The sequence below is a fragment of the Pezoporus occidentalis genome, unplaced genomic scaffold (genome assembly GCF_034315485.1).
Source record: "Pezoporus occidentalis ecotype Australia unplaced genomic scaffold, CSIRO_AGI_Poc_V1 ctg93, whole genome shotgun sequence".
Lineage (NCBI taxonomy): Eukaryota > Metazoa > Chordata > Aves > Psittaciformes > Psittacidae > Pezoporus > Pezoporus occidentalis.
In genome coordinates, this window is record NW_026916294.1 from 4,624,310 (window position 1) to 4,641,115 (window position 16,806).

Genomic DNA, 16,806 nt, shown 5'->3' on the forward strand with positions numbered 1-16,806 from the left:
AATCATTTGGTGGCTACTTCCCCTTATGTTGAACAAGGTGACAATTCCACTTGCTTCAGCAAGCACTGAGCTTGCAATTAGCCTTCCAGAAGAGAAAGGAGACGCTGCAGATGTTAACCAGTCACTCATCAGTGTACACCCAGGGCCAGCAGGGCTGGTCTGTATGTGCATATTTGGGAATGTGCTAAGGATCATTTCCTCATTCTGCTGCATGTAGAAATAAGCTGCTTTTTTCCCCTTATCAGCTGCAGTTCATTTTGCTATGTAAAGAAATAGACAGATCTGGCCTTTCTTTTTTAATAATGTTTTAGGACCAGGGTACAAAAGAGGTTAATGCATTAATTTTTGACAAGTGATAAATGTACTGCAGTAAGCACATCCTACATACACAGAATATAGTTCTCTATATAATATGAACACAGAGATATAAAATAAGTTACACTTGTCTTGGTTTTTCATCACAGTAGGAGCTCAGCTTATATAAAGTGACAATAGGAATTGGAACAACACGCTGCTCCAAAGCAACAACAAAACCCAGAAGAGTGCCTCTGTGTGTTTGTGTGTTCAGGAAAGAAAATAGGAAATAGAGGGATTTCTGCCAAAATCAGGTCCTGAAAACAAAAAAACTCAGAGCATGAAAGAGGAGGGAGAGGGTCTCTTAGCTCAAGGCAGAGGTTCTGGAGATCAAGTGTTACTGTGTGGCGAGGAGGAAAGTGGGTGAAGGCTGTCATCTCTGATACATTTGTGGGGGCACAGGTAGCAGAGCAAGCTCTGCCCTGTGCCCCAGTGTTCTCTGTTCTTATGATGGACCATCTACCTACCTGACAGTGACAGGCTCCTATCTTTACATTAAGAATGGGACCTTAGCTTACACTGTGCACAATGAGAGTAAACATGTCACTTCACAGGAATGATAAACACCACTGTTCAAAGAGAAAACACTATCCACTGGTTATGAAATGTTCAGTGAGCCTGGGAGTGGTGTTCCAACCCACCTGATGTCTGCCTCTAGTGCCCCCTCCTTCTGTATCCCCTGTGGGGTGGTTCTCTTGGCCATGCCTGCAGAACTAATTTCCCCTGGGGACTGAAACAGGAGGTAGAGACTATTGGGAATTCTCAATGCCTGTCCCACAGCAAACAATGAGGAACTCCAGCTGCTCAGTTCAGAGCTGTTTCAGATTTTATTCTTTTTTTTTTTTTTTGTCTTTAAGGACAGGGAAACACTTGTAAAATTTGAATCTAACAGTAAATCAAGGCTCCTAAAAGTCTTAACTCTGGGGGTCTAGTAACTAGTATTTTAGTGTGGGCTTATATCTGTCAATCAGGAAGTGCTCTTTAGTTTGGGCAACAGCTCGGAGACCTTGTGGTTTCCTCTTTGCTATCAAGATCTCTGTCTCCTGAAGTTTGTGAGACTCATTTAAGAGCAAGAGGGTGCAGCCAAAGCTCAGGAGTGACAGCGGCAGTTAGCAGGCTTCCATTAGTGCCTACTCCACTCAAAAAATGCAGCCCACTTCAGTTTTTCTTCTACTCCACTTATCAGACCCTCCTAATCTCAACATACTTTCCTTACCTTTGTATTTACAGACTACACATTAGAAAGCAGGGATGTTACACTGGAAGAGTTAATTGCATATTATCATGAAGGACCGGACTTTTTTGTTCTCTTTACTTTTTTTTCTTCATACAACAAAATAAGTATAAATCCAAAGTTGATCTCACCTCTAAAGGTATAATTTAAGTAAACATGTTTTTCTAGATCTTTTTTTCCCCCCATTCCCTTTCCCTCTCCCATGTAACTTTCCTTTCACTCTGTTACTTTCCTTTTGGATGGAGGGAGGAGATGGGAAGGGAGCTCATTTGGCAGCTCATGACCTTCCAACTTGACTTTAATGAGATGATTCGCCAAGGCAAACTCCTCATCATCCAGCATGCCATCTTTGTCGATGTCAGCCAGTTTCCATATCTTGCCCAGCACCGTGTTGGGCAGCTTAGACCTTACCATCTCCTTCTTTGCATTGGCACCAGTTATTTTACCATCGACAGGCGAGAGTGTGTAGAAGATCTCATCATACATGGGCTTGTCCCTGGCCACCACCCACTCCGCATCATCGATCCCTTCACCAGCACCTTCGCCATAGCCATGGCCAAATGGACCATGCAAGGTGCCCTCAAAGGCTCCTCCCTTCACCATCTGTGTTGGCCGCTGTGACTCTTCCTGGCGTACGAGCACCATGAGCTGGGCAATGTCATTAGCCAGCATGTCTTCCACTGTCTCCAGCAGCTTGCTCTTCAGGGGCTGGAACTTGCTAAAATCCTGGGCTTGCAACTGATCCTTAAAAGTGGGACAACACAGCAAGATGTGAGCAACATGGCCATGCACAGTGCAGTAACAGTGTAGAGTGGGATGGCTGTCTGCTATTTGGCTCAAAAAAACCTGCTATTGCAGAAGAGGAGTGGGGAGCTCAGCATTCCCTCCTCTGATAGCCCTGCTCCTCAGCATGTGATGGCCTCTCTCTGGCTGGCCTTGCTCTTACTTAAAAGCTCTTTAAGCCCTACAGAAAATGATCTCAGCTCACAAAGAGGGGCTGATGTGGTACATGGTGAGAAGGAAAGTGGTTTACCCAAAGGCCAAGATAATGGCCATATGCAAGCAAGACTCCTCCTTTCCAAGTTACATAGAAGCAATCTCCCTGTAGACCAAACTGTGCAAGGCAAACTGGTTCTGCAACTCTTGCTACATCCTCCAGCCAGTGCTCTGCTTTCCCTCCCCCTCTGTGTTCTGGGAAGGAGATGTTACTCTAGGAAAGGACTGTTTTATTCATCAGCATGCAGGGCATCTTTCACATGCCATAAAGGCACTAGTATGCCTGTAAAGAGGTGAGCATGTCTTTACAGCATGGCTCAGTCTGTAATTTTCACAGCTAAGCAAAAGTGCTTTGAGCAGGGCCTGCAGATAAGTCTCTTCTAAAAACTGCAGAACGACCTACAGCTTTATCCTTCACCCTCTACTTGTTAAATCCACACTATTCAATCCTTCTGGATTGGTACAGTTATTTTTAAACACACATTTTCACAAGCAGTGAATAGGATCATCTATTGGATACACTCCATAGATCTCATTCCCAAGAACTTATGGAAAATATACTTCACAAAAGAGCAGATGGGTGTGTTTTCCATAGGGAGCTAGTAATGACTTCAACAGCTAGCAACTCAGAACAGGTTTCTGCTTGGACTGAAGCCATGCAGCAATGTAGCAGTGTCCAGCATTGTCTGCATATACAATATGAGGCTCTGATCCAATGTTCTTTGAAGTCTTTGACTTGCATGAACACTGCGTCAGGTCTTAGCTCTGCAGAACAGAAAACCTGCTTCTCTGTTTAAAACAGAAGAGGGGCTTTAAGTTTCCACAGGCTCCTTTCTCTCTTTCTATATACAGAGTGAAGTAGAAGATGAAAGAAAAGGCAGCTCTTGAGGAGGGGGGCATATGTATAACTTTTTGTGGTTACAGTTTTTCTTTTAATGTACATTAGAAATATTCTTAGGCCTGGAAAATCTGTAAATGGAACCTGGAATTTAAAATAAAACCAGAAGAAATAATTTGCTGTCAAGTGCTATTCAGGCAGAGATCTGAGAAATGAAGGCAGCTGTAGCTTCACATGAGCTCTATGTGCAAAAACGTTCATGGCCAAATATAGCCTGCACATATTGCAAAGCCTATTTCAACATTGTAACACGCCTTTCCCAACAATCACAACAACTATCAGTGTCTGCGTGGCTTCTGTCATCTACCCTGAGGTACTCTAATGCTTTCCTTGGATGCTTGGTGATCGGGCCAAGATGTCACTGCTTACCTGCATCTTTCTCAGATTAGGAAAGTCTCCTGGTGAGATCTGATGCTCCCGTTCAATCCGGGCATAAATCTCTCCCAAGTTGTTAACAAGCTCTTTCTTTTTATTGTCTTTCCCAAACACCGAGGGCATTTCCTTCTTTAGGGAGCTGATGATGTAGGCATGAACCTGAAGGGCATTAAATGATATAGAATGAAGGAGACAAGTGTTAAAGAGCATATTGGAAAACTGTTCCCAGCAGAGAGTATCTGTACCCAGGACTCAACCCCATCTTGTCCCACCCTGAAGAACACGCTCAGCTCCTCAGCTTGCCTGTACCTACTGATTATTGCTGCAGTACTATGCGCTGCTCAGCTGTGTGGTTTACCTGTGGTAGGACAAGGTGAAGACAGTGTATGAGTCCTGGACATACAGTAACATTCATATGCACTTCCTGGAGGGAGTGGTGTGGGTTTTTTCTTTTACTGGGAATAGTTCCTTGCCAGTCTGAACCAAACACAGGTTTTTGGAGCTCTCTAGGCTGTTTTTACTGTTTTAGTAGGAACACAAGTCCTTAACTTGTGACATTGTGTTTTCTCTAAGAAAGGAAGACCCTTGCAGAGAGGGCTTTCTAGGGATCTTTGATCTCTCTTCTCAATTTATGAGGTTATTCCTTGGATTCTGAGGAGCTTCATTCAGCTCATTTCAAATATCCAGAGATACAGCAGGCTTATTTGCCATTCTTGTGAGTCTCCACCTTCTCTGTGTCCAGGTACTTCTCTTGGCTAAGAAAGTTTAAGGTAAAAGAGCTAGAGCTTATCAATCCCCTTGGTTCTGACATACTGAAAAGGTCTCAATTCTCAAGTTGCAACCACAGAGCAACTTTCCAGATCCCTTCAAGTGCTACCTGCTTTGATCTGCAGCTACCTTTCTCACTGTAGCCTGTCATGACTGAAGCACCAAGAAAAGGAGGTGCTTTCTTCCTTGAAGTGCGTAGGACTAATATGCTAGGCCTGAGTGAAATGGGATGGATAGAAAGTAGGATCCACCAGCTCTGCAAGCCAAACTGGCTGAAACCACTCCCCTAAAGCCTCCATACTGCAGAGTCCAAACTGAATGCCTGGGGGGTTCTATGCCAACACCCACCTTGGCCAACCGTGCTCGCTTGATGAGATCATTCAGCTTCCTCAGGGCTGCATTGCGGGGCAGGCTCTGGATATCCCTGAACAGGTCCTGCTCCTCTGCCTCAAACAACTTGCGGTTGTCAGGGATGAGCAATGGATGGGACCAAAAGGAGCCAATGTAGACCCTGATGACCTCAGGAGTGTTGACGATCTTTCCCAGGGACCACATGAGGGCACCGTACACCCGCATCAGCTGCTGAGTCTCTATCTGATCAGCCTTGTTGAGAACAACTCTCATCTTGTCCTCATGGTTCTTCAGGGCCTTGATGACCTCGGAGAATTCATCAGAGATGTCCAGCTTGTGTGCATCAAAAAGGAGAATGATGCGGTCAACCCGCTCTGCAAACCACTCCAGTACAGCAGCAAAGTCATAACCTGCAAGGGGTGGAGGAAAAGCTGAGATGCACATGCATGCGAGTAAAGAAGCCTACTTGCTGTACCAGAGCTATGTCATCTGAGGGTAAGCTTGCAAAGAGTAAGCTGCCCCAGTAAGCAAAGGTGGAGATGAGGCATTGTCCTTCACACTGAAACACCCAAGGTGCACAGAGTTAAGGATGGCTCTCATCATCTTAAGAAATCACGCGAGGAAATCCTAAACTTGTGCTACAGATGCTTCATTTAAATTCATATCACAAGGAAATTGCTATACTCAAACAGCTACTGCAGAAGTTTTGTATGTGGCAACAAGGGAGGTCTAGTTTCTGAATTACTGGCCACCAGCATACCATACAAAGGCTGTAGAACCCTGGATAATTGCAGTACTTGCACCCAGACTGGTTTGAGATGCATGTCTCTACTGCTTAATAACTCTAAGGTCTTGTCCAGTTTGGTGAGACTGTTTGTCCCATTCAGTTCAAAACCCAGGATGCAAATAACCTGCCTTACCTGAGTAACCATCCTGCCATACCTCCTGCATGTGCACAAAGCAAAATGATTTGTGTTTACTTTGCCAAGTGCTTGATGCTTAGCAGACAAGCATTGCTGTGAACACCAGAGGTGGACTCAATCTACAAACTGTGGGTTCAAATTTCTTATGCCTCAGAACTAAGGATAATGGACCCTCAGTGTTAGACTTGGGTGCATCTCTAGGCAATGCAGGGCATGATAAATAGTGTGGTGGTGATGTTTTTTTAAAAGCCAGCAATAACAACAACAAGACCTTCTCTCCTAGCTCTGTGGTGGTTTTTCACCTTTCAGCCTGAGAGGCTAGTGTTCTCCCTTTGCTCTTTCAGGCTCTCTATGCTGTGTGATATTTGGGGTTATCTGTGTTGCCAGAGAGTGGTACTCTGTTAAAAGAGATCAGGACAGAGCTTATGCTACCTGCATTCAAATCCTTTTACTATTTAAATCTTGGCTTTCATGAATAAATGTATGACAATTAGTTCAGTACTCCTCCCTTTCTCCCCTTTCTTCTTTCTGTCCTCTTAAAAACCTAGAGGACACCCAGTGCAACCTAGTCATTAGGTCAGAACTACAGAAGGAAGGACTGATAAGCTCTGATACTGATTTTTGCCACTAGACTTCCTGCTCCTGACTGAGCAAACTGGGGTGGAATCCTGGCTCTCAAGTCAGGTCAACTTTCTCTTCAGCTGGATAAATCGGTATTAAACGTTTGCTACTGAGAACTTATACAATTACAAAGCATTATTATTGGGCAGAGTTTTGCTTTGGTCAATTATAGTTTTTTTCCTTACAAGAAAAGGGGTTTGGGCTGGTGGGGTGCTCTTGGATGCGGGCAGCTTGCTCTGCTCTTTTCCATGGGATCTACAGAAATTGCATGGAAGAGAGAATGTCTGTCTCACCAGTGGCCTTCTGCTCAGTTAGGACACTGGTGGCTTCTCTAGCAGCAGTAAGCAATGATGGGCCCTGGCTCTTAGCTCTGTTTGATGCAGAGAACTTCAGATAATGCAGAATTAGCATTACCTTTGACAAAGACCTGCTGAGCGTTCAATATATTATATTGATATCCATATATCTTGCCTAGTCCATCTGTCTGACCTCAGTAACAATCATGAGTCAGATCTTCTTACAATTGGAATAAACTTGGTCCTGCTTGCTTTCAGATATTAACAGCCTTTTAACCTTAAAAGTTCTCACTGTAATGAGCTCACCTCCACAGGTCTAACTGCTTATCTGCTGTAAAGCCATATGTGCTGACTCCTTCCCAAATTGCTCTAAGAGCACTTGCAGAGTGACAAAGTCAATACAGATACCTTATTTCATGTGGACTGGGTTCAGGCTGTAAGTTGCTGCTCTGCACACAGATCAGTGAGTTTGCAAATGGGGACCACCCTCCCCTTTCAACGTGGCATATATTGCCACACCTAATGTTCTGTTCTGCTTGGGCTGTATTGGAAACCACTTAGTATGACAGGAGAGTTTAGTCTTCATATGCAGAGCTACACAGCTTGCTTTTTCACCATGGAAGCAATGAGTCAGGCTGACTTTGTTTGGAGATGTTTGTGTATTTAATATCGTCAAATCTCATTGACTGGGATGCTTTATTGTCAAGCTGGCATGTGTTTGCATGGTACCATGACTACTTTTTCCAGCCTTTTTCTTGGGGGGATTAAGGGGAAAACAGAGTTATGCTCTCTAAGACACACTGTGATGCTACAATGATGTCCTGTCACAGATTGCGTGGATATTTCCGTCTGATAGTACAGGAACAGCCAGTTAGCCTCCCTGTGGTTAATAGGGGCTGGGATGAGGTGGGGAAGGTGTCTGTACCTATAAAATGTGGCATTGTAGTCTTGGTATTAGCCAAGTGCTTGGGAGACTGACCATAGCCCTTTGATCTGCCCCGGCCTCAGGATTATAGTAAAAGTATCTAGGTGCTCAGCTCTGTTGATTTCTATCATGTATCAAGCCTGGATCCACAACAGCACTTAGAAAGTATCTGTTCTGTGAGCTTCTCTTTCCTGTTCACCAACAAAAAAAGCTGCTCTATCCAACAAAAAGAGAGCATTAATATCTGCTCAGACCTCTTGTATGTTTCCAGCTGCTACAGTAACAGTCAGTCTTGAAGGTCCCTATGGACTTCATTAAATGTTTAGAATTGATTACTAGACTCTCTTTCCCAGCTTCTTTGGGGAAATTCTCCTGACAGCTGTCCTGCATACTGCCATTGAAGAGAGAACAAAGCCCTTGGGGAGTTACACTTGGGGTGATGTTTCAGAGCAGGCAAAACAGTATGGACTCATTTGCACCTCATACTGAGACAAAAAACCAACTCATATATTCATCTTGTAAGTCCTGCTAGCTTTGGCACTTAGGGAATGTGTGAGACCTCTCCTGTTGGTTCCTAGATAAGCAATAAACCTCTCTCTGTGCACTTCTAAGTATTCTCCGGTATAGAAGTATCCCTCAGAAAAACCAAGGTGTGTGTATATTGTTAAGTGATGACACTTTAGAGGAAAATTATCCTAAGTGGTGTATTGTTCACGAACATGCAGTATGACCTGCAGAAAGGGCAGGTGGGACAGACCTCTGTTTACAACTGTCTTCTTGGAGTCTCACTGTGATGGTGTTTTCCCACACAGACAAGTGCCTAGAAAGTTGCTACACTGGTGATTTGCAGGGCTGACTTTTTAGTTTTGCTTTTAGCACATGAAGGAGTAGATTGTTCCTTAAGCAAAGCTTTCATTTTCAGATGGTTCTTCAATAGCATGGAGAACTGAGGATGTTTTGCCTGACTCCACCCAGAGCTAAAGGTGCTCAATACCTGAAAACACACAAAGTTCATTCTGTAACTAAATCTAAGCATTATAACCTTGCTTTAATTTCCATCCTACTACCCCTTTTTCACTTCACAGGTGTGTGAGGCCTATCTTTTTCTTCTGGCAGATTATCAGTGTGTGAGCTTAGACCAAGAATTGATCTTGATCTACAGTCAAATTAAGAGTTTTTTGAAGTATTCCCTTGCTCATTCCACTGCAAATGTGTTATGTTTCTTCACGCCTTCTTAGTGTTGTAGTGTTGCTAAGGCCTCTCACAAAAGCAGCCAGTTACTATCTCTGATTTGGCAGTGTTTCAGTGATGGGTGAAGCTATCCACATAACACAGCAGAGTTTTATTCTAAAGTTACAGGGCATTTGGGAAGCCATCTGCTTGCCAAGCTGCATAAATGCAAAACCATCACTGCAGGGAAGTTCAGACAAATGAAAAGGGGAGAATTTTCTGCTCAGTAATTCCTGTCCGTGGCTGCACTTTCATTTCTGATGAAAACGATGCACACTTAAACATTCTCTAGCATCACTGATGCAGCTTTCGCAACCTCCAGATAAGGCGAACATTAACAGAAAATGAATCCCAAGCATACAGTACTAGGAGGACAAGATGAACATAACTTTCTTCTATCAGATGGTTGTGTTTTTTTTATGGGACAGATTTCCTTTTGACAGCGTGAAAACGACTCAACAGATTTTAACTCAAAGCTGACAAGTCGGTGGCTTTAGCATAGGGAGAAAATGATCTTCTTGTAGACACCCTGCCACCTAGACTCCACAAGGCAGACTGGCTTAATGAATACTTGTCTGTGCACTACTGGAATACCTGGCAGCATGCATTTCACTAAGATCTGGCAGGATTATGTAATTACATTTCTGTCAAGTCAGGCCAAGCACGATACAGCCTTTATGCTGACTGTGGGAACACAGATGATACCTGACCCAGCATAAAATCTGCCGGGCTGTAACATTTTAAGCCAATTTAAACCAGGAATGAGTGTGCATGTATTGGTTCAGCATTTCTCACCATGTAGCTACACTGGTTCTGTTTGGTTGGTTTTTTGGGGTTTTTTTGGTTTGTTTTTTTTTGGCTGATGGTAAGCACTCTGGATTTCCTGTCTTGTGAAACTATGTCCACAGCCCCTGTGGTAGTGTTGTTCACGTGGCATGAAACAGGTATAGTAAGATCAAGAAATGCTGAAAACCCTAAAGATGCTGCTTTGCACTAGGTATTTCTCAGCTTGCTGGCACTACTGCTTTAAATCATGCTCCTGTTTTTAGTAGTTGACCTATTTCCTCCTGAATTTTAGTCACTGGGAGCTCCCTGTTCATTCTTTTAAAGCTGGTGCTACCCAAAGGTTGAATATTCACGAGCCAGCAGCCCTCTATAGGGCAGAGTTTTATGACCATGTCCCTGTCTGTCAGGATAGATTGGCTCTGTATCTGATGACAGCATCACAAGACGGGATAGCTGGCATAGCAAATGCTGACTACCTAGAGAGGGAGCAGCTTTTGAAGATGAAATGAATGCCTGTTCCAGGAAGCTAATGACTTTATCTGAATTTTAAATTGAATAATAGGGTTTGGAGGCTTAGTCTATCTGGTCATGGCGATGTCCCGCCTGAAAGCTGTTTGAAGACAACTATATCATGGCAAAAACAAGCAGACAGCCCACACTGGAGAGGGAGAATGTGCCAGGAGGGGCAGGTGTTACCCAAGTGTGACAGATGGCTGTAAGCAAAGAAGTAAGGCAACATGATGGTCAGAAGAAGAAAATGAAGGAAGGAAGGAAGAGAGGGGGAAGTGACATATCCCTCTGAGGACACACACAGTGAGTGGGAAGCAGGGTAGGTAGCTGTTTTAAGACCCTGGGAGAGATGATGCAGCAGAGAGAGGAGGGTGATAGGGAAGAATGAGATGAAACAGCTAGGACTGGGTGGAAAAGAACAGCGATTTGGGCAAGTTTCTCTCAAGGTGGGAGCTGGTGGTGCCAGGAAGGAGAGGACAGACGGGAACATGAAAAGCAAGGGATGAGTATTGGATATACCTCACTGCAACTCATCCTAAACTGTCTTTGTAAAATGCGGCCATACTCCTCCCTGGAAGTGGCTGCCTTCCACAGGGATAGAGATATTCCTGTAATGTATACCTGTGGGTGTGTTGGGAAATAGACAGGAGTCCTTCAGCAGGAAAAGGTTTCTATGAATGTTACATGTCATAATTTCTAAAGCAGGCCTCAGATACTGATCACTTCTGCCTTTGCTTATGCTCAAAGAAATAACCTGTCCTGGAACTGCTGATTCACAGCACTAGGAGCTAATTCTTCCAGCCAGTGCCCTGCATCTCCTTCTCAGTACCAAGAACTAATGGAAATACTACCATGTTTTGGAGACTTAGTTTCCCAAAGGAAAGTCAAAAGGACTCAAAGCACAGAAAACCTACCTATGTTCTTGGCTAGGAAAGATGAGTGGGTGCCATATTCCTAATGCTAACATTTACACTAACCAGTACCTGGACTGGCAGGCTTTAGCTTTCATATTTCAGGGCCAGGAGCCTGACAGGGCTCTCGCTTTATGTCAGCGGAAACAGTGAAATCTCACTAGGCATACTGAAGTCACGTGGAGCAAAACTAAGGATAGCAGGGTCCAGAACAAAGTTTCATTGTAACATCCTGTTTAGCTTCTATGTTCACACAGCAGACCTCCTCCCCTCTACCTTTTACATGTTTATGTCGTTGTCATTTGTGACAGATGGACTATGAATTTTCTGGTACTTGGGCCAATCCAGGAAACAGTTCCTAGGCAGATTTTGAGACCTCAGAAGGCATCTGAATATAGGTTAAGTTTTCCAGAGTGGTCAGTACACAGCAGCACCGAGCAGCTGGAATTCCAAGGAAGTCTTTTTATTACATCCAAATACAGAGTTCTCCCAGTATACATAGTTTAAATCTAGGGAGAAATCATGTTTGAAAACCTGACCTGAAATGGCCATCAGTAACTGGTAGCTGCTACCAGTGACCAGGAAACAGTTCTTCTCCATTGTTACTCAGTGCTGAGGGAATACATGATGAGCATGAATAATGCAAATTGATGAGATACTGATGGGCATGACTATCCTTCCTTGATGAAACCAGATCCTTAGGATATTGCTGGAGAGCACAGCAGATGATACAATGGACAAACTGAACAGCTGTTCTAAAAATCAGACTTGTGACACAAATTAAGTGCTTGTATATGTTAACAGGAATAAGAAAAAAAAGCACAGCCCTTTCTACCTGTGCACTATTTAATCTCTGTTCTTTTGCATTATTTCTTTCTCTTCCAGTTCAGGAACTGCAAAATATAGCACTGTTTCCAACTGAAATAATGAAGACAGCCCCTCTCCCTAAACAAAATCACTGTTTGGTCTTTCCAAAACCCAAACACAATCATGAGGTTTTCTGTGCACCCTGCTTACAGGTCAGAAAAGTTAGGTTCACAGCTTCATATATTTCTATGAATAAAAAGAACTGTGCAGATTTTCTGCTCATTCTTGGGTTGCTTTTAGAGGAAGCACAGAGCTGTGTGACTGCAGGAACTGAGCCTTTCAGTGGCACAGTGTTTGTGAGACTGTGCTAAAATCAGGCAAGTTGGTGGAGAGGGTGCCTCACTGCAGCAATGAAGGTGAAGTGGGAAGTTAAAACTAAGCAGTGCACTTTCACCCTGCCAGGCAGATTGAAATACAAAATATAAGCAAATATCACCAGCAGGGAGCATTACAGCAAATATTTGAAATGCCTCCCTTTTAGAGGCTTTCAGGGTGGATGCTTTCAGTTGTGTATCATGCTGTTGCTAGCACACGACAAGGCTCTCTAGAAAAAATATTTTCTTGTTGCCATTGTACCCTAAACAACGTCACATGAAGTGGGAGAACATCAATTCCCTTGGTATTTGCCCTTCCCTGCCAAGGATGGCTATTTGAGACACAGTCAAGTCTGAGAGCTCTGCACTGCCCAAGACTCTTGCCATTAGTGTTTTTCTTCTCACTGTCAGGCTTCTGAGTGACTAAATATCCCTAGTGCTGAAGCTGCTGGTCACTTGGGAATTCTCCTTCCCAGGAGGCACAGCAAGCAAAGTGTGTGGGCTTTTTTTTGTCTTGGCTATGGGAAGCCTGGGCTGTACTGCAGCCGGCAGAATGGAATTGGGTGGAAGGCTGGAAAAAGGCTGGAATAGTGCATACTGGCAAGAAAGCTGATGGGGAATGATGCTGTCAGTCCTGACCTGTAGCTAGGACCCTAATGTGGGGAAGGGAGGAGGTGATACATATATTGTCTATGTATATATATATATATATGGTAAAATTGAAGTAACTGTTCAGGATATATTCAGGAAGTATCACCCTGCAACAGGGATCACATACTGTTTGGCTGAGGCATCGCTGAACCTGGCGGACTTGAACCTGCCTAGCTCAGGGCATGTGCAGGTTGAGACTGACAGCAGAGCATGTCAGGCCCAGTCCCCCAGGGTAGTATCACTATTGAAGTGCATGAATTACTGTTATCAGGTGGCTCAATTAGCATGGCAGACTGCACAAGATGATGAATTACGAGAAAGTCCTAACTCCTGTTCTGAAGTACTGCATGACCTGACATGTGGTCTTCCCCTTTATCCTCACTCACTTCAGTAGTCATTCCTTCCTCGTCTTCCCTCCCAGCAGGATAGCCTCGGCTCATTATGTGACACCAGAACAGTGTTTTGCAAGTGGGTAGCACCCATATTATAAAACTGTCAAAGCAGACAAAACTGTGTTGTTCTGGTACAAATATCTCCCCTGTAGGCATCTCTGAAGCCCGCTGTTGCCTCATGCTCAGCTGGAAACAATAGAAGAAAGGAGAAGGTCAGATGAAGGAATACAATGATTAGTTCTCTAGGTGTAGGCATAGATCCATGCCCCAGTATGTGATAAAGACTGGAAGAGAAATGGCTTTCCTTCAGGCAAGGATAATACAGAAGCAGTGAAAGGCAGGATGCTTTAGGCCATGACATCCTCAGAACATTTCCCACCAGGCCTGTAAAAACTAGGGGTCTAGCTACCACACCTGTGACACCATGGATACCCATCATGAAATACATGAGACACAGCTCAGTAGGACAAATCACTGCAGGCAGCTCCTTGACTACCCTTTTTAACAGAGCCTGAGAGCAGCAGCTGTGTCAGTGCTGGTGATCTCATTGTATGCCAAGGGGATGTGGACTTCAACTATGACAGACTGCACTGCCCTCAACTGCTTGACAGGCCTGAATTTGCAGGTCTGCTACTGAGAAACTTCATGGGCTGCTGTGGGGGTAAGGTGGCTCTTATGATCATGTAGTGGTGTACTGGAAGAAAACCAGTGCAGAGCTCTTGAGAATTATACAACACTCCTTGGAGGAAAGCTGGCATTTGCAAACCCCTGCTGCTAGCTACAGGATGCTGCCTGCTCGCAAGCACTGACACTGGTGCTTCTGCACACTGTCTGTCCATTGGGGAAGGGACTGCATTATCTGTCACGTTGGTCCTTTCTACAGCAACAAGGCAGTGAATTTAATTCAGAGTCGAGTTCAGCCAAATGAAAAGCTTCAGAACCTGGTCTTGCCCACTGAGCCACTGCTTTAAACCCACTTTCCTTGCTCCTGCTCCTTGAAACATGGATGCAGTAACAGGAACAGCTGTTGCCTTGAAATTCAGAGGTATAAAGTGGCCCTCATGGATTCCTAAACTTTGATACCATGGTAATCTGCTAAATTGGCACTGTATAGATTAGCTAATGCTCTTCATGTCTAATGGGAAAGGAGACAGACTTGTGATGTTCCCAGCGAGAGGAATTTCCTATTTTTAGACACTCTGCTGGTTCTCATGGGATGGGCAGGCTGGGAAAGCACTGCCACATCTTTTGCATCTTTACTTTTCCTCTTTCTGCTTTACTGTCCACTCCCTTCCCTGTCCTTATGTCACAGGTACCCAAGTCTGAGGGTTTTAAAACCTACTACCAGAAAATAACAGGGCCATGAAGAACACCCCTCTTCCCAGCAGTTAAGAAACTCCAAAGTATTCTTGGGAAACCTCTGTAAAATTCCCTCAGGTCTTGCTTCATTCCCAAATGAAATCTGGGCAGTCTAGAAAGGTTGTGCCCAGTGACAGGACAAGGAACAATGTCCATAAACTAAAACACAAAAAGCCTCACCTGAACATGAGGAAGAACTTATTTGTTGAGGGCAGCAGATGACTGGAACAGGAAGCCCAGGGAGGTTGTGGAGTCTCCTTCTCTGGAGACATTCCAAACCCGCCTGGACATATTCCTGTATAACCTGCTCTAGATGGGCCTGCCTTTGCAGGGTAATTGGACAAGGTGATCTCCAAAGGCCCCTTCCAAACCTAATGATTCTGTGATTCTGTAAAGGCAGGAGCATTTTGCTGTGTCAGCAGGTTTTAGTACCATCTTCTGCCTAGAAACCACACTATTGCTCTATCTGCCTCCAAAACCAACTTCTAATGAGGGCAGCTGGCCCATAAGCTTGGTGGTAGAGGTGCCAGCCTTGCCCCTTTTTCCTATTCCTCTTCTATGGGAGCTGGAAGGTGAGCACTCCCTTTCAAACACTAGCTTCCTTGAGATAAACTTAAGCCAATGCCTGGCAGCAGCCCTTCCTAAACATAAACACCTCAGCACACTTGACTCTCTCTGCTCCCTGGGCTGGATCCCCTGCAGACAGAAACTGCTGGAGTTCTGCCAGCTTCAACAAAGCTATGTTGATTTAAACCAGATGAGGAACTTGTCCTCTAGCTATTGAATGAAAGGCCATCTGACATGGTCCACAGGACCGTTTCAGGTTGTCCTGGATATAATCAGTGACTAAGCAAGATCCCACCTACCCTGTACTCTGAACTGCTGTGATTATGTCAGCTGACTGCCAAGTTGTGACAGCCCCCTTATCTTGTTTGAAATGTAGCAAATTCCTGGGATGGTAGGATGAGCAGAAGATGGCTGTGTTCCATCTAAAGTTCTCGCCTCCTGGCAAGAGGGTGGAATGACCACACACTAGTCACAGGGCCAATACACAAGCACTTAATTGCATTAAGGACAGAGAAGTTGTTCTGGAAGAACTTGTTCCATGTGCTTGAGGCAGTCCTACAAATAGGTATAGCATGCAAAAGCTTAGAGAATTAGGACTCCCCTTTAGCCTTCTCTGCTTATGAGGAATGTTCCCTCGGTTGTTTCCAGATGTTTGGAGAGGCATTACTGGCTTGGGTCAAAGTGCACTAGTGACTTTCCTAACTTAACAGCTGTGCATCAGCATTTCTGGCATTTACTGGATAGAGTAGCTGTGGGAATCGCAGAATTGTTTAGGTTGGAAAAGACCTTTAAGATCATTGAGTCCAACTGCTAACCCAGCACTGCCAAGTCTACCCCTAAACCATGTCCCTAAGTCTTTGAAATACCTCAGGGATGGCGGCTCCACCACTGCCCTGGGCAGCCTGTTCTAATGCTTGACCATCCTTCTGGTGGAGAAATTTTTCCTAACATCCAATCTAAACTTTCCCTGACACAACTTGAGGCCACTTTCTCTTGCCCTATCGCTTCTTACTTGGGAAAAAAGACTGACACCCACCTTGCTACAACATCCTGTATTGTAGAGAATGATAAGGTCTCCCCTCAGCCTCCTTTCCTCCAGGCTAAACAATCCCACTTACCTCAGTCATTCCTCATAAGACTTGTGCTCTAGAGCCTTCTCCAGCTCCGCTGCCCTCCTTGGGACCAGTCTTTGTTGTAGTGAGGTGCCCAGAACTGAACACAGCACTCGACTTGAAGCCTCATCAGTGCCAAGCACAGGGGTATTTTTATCTTCCTTAGTCCTCCCAGACAAGCTATTTCTGATACAAGCCAAGATATTGCTGGCCTTTTTGGCCACCTGGGCACGCTTTCTGCTGAAGGGAGGAATGTTTGCACACCATGTTTTTCAACCTTCTGAAGGCTTGTGCATCTTGCTACCTTTTGCAAACTGCCAGTGCAGAGAGCCATGTTAAAAAAACCTTAATGTGAGTCTTCAACTA

At 44.5% G+C, this 16,806-nt stretch overlaps 1 protein-coding gene across 1 annotated transcript in view; it reads right to left on the bottom strand.

Moving 5' to 3' along the window:
- Nucleotides 1-283: 283 nt before the first annotated feature.
- Nucleotides 284-16,806, bottom strand: part of EHD3 (EH domain containing 3) — a 30,510-nt gene continuing 13,987 nt past the window's right edge. Inside the window, exons 4-6 of the mRNA XM_062605829.1 lie at nucleotides 4,974-5,386; nucleotides 3,852-4,016; nucleotides 284-2,332 (exon numbers count right to left, since the gene is read on the bottom strand). Coding sequence (XP_062461813.1) covers nucleotides 1,805-2,332; nucleotides 3,852-4,016; nucleotides 4,974-5,386 — 1,106 coding nt within the window. The 3' untranslated portion in view covers nucleotides 284-1,804. The remainder of the gene's footprint in view (nucleotides 2,333-3,851; nucleotides 4,017-4,973; nucleotides 5,387-16,806) is intronic.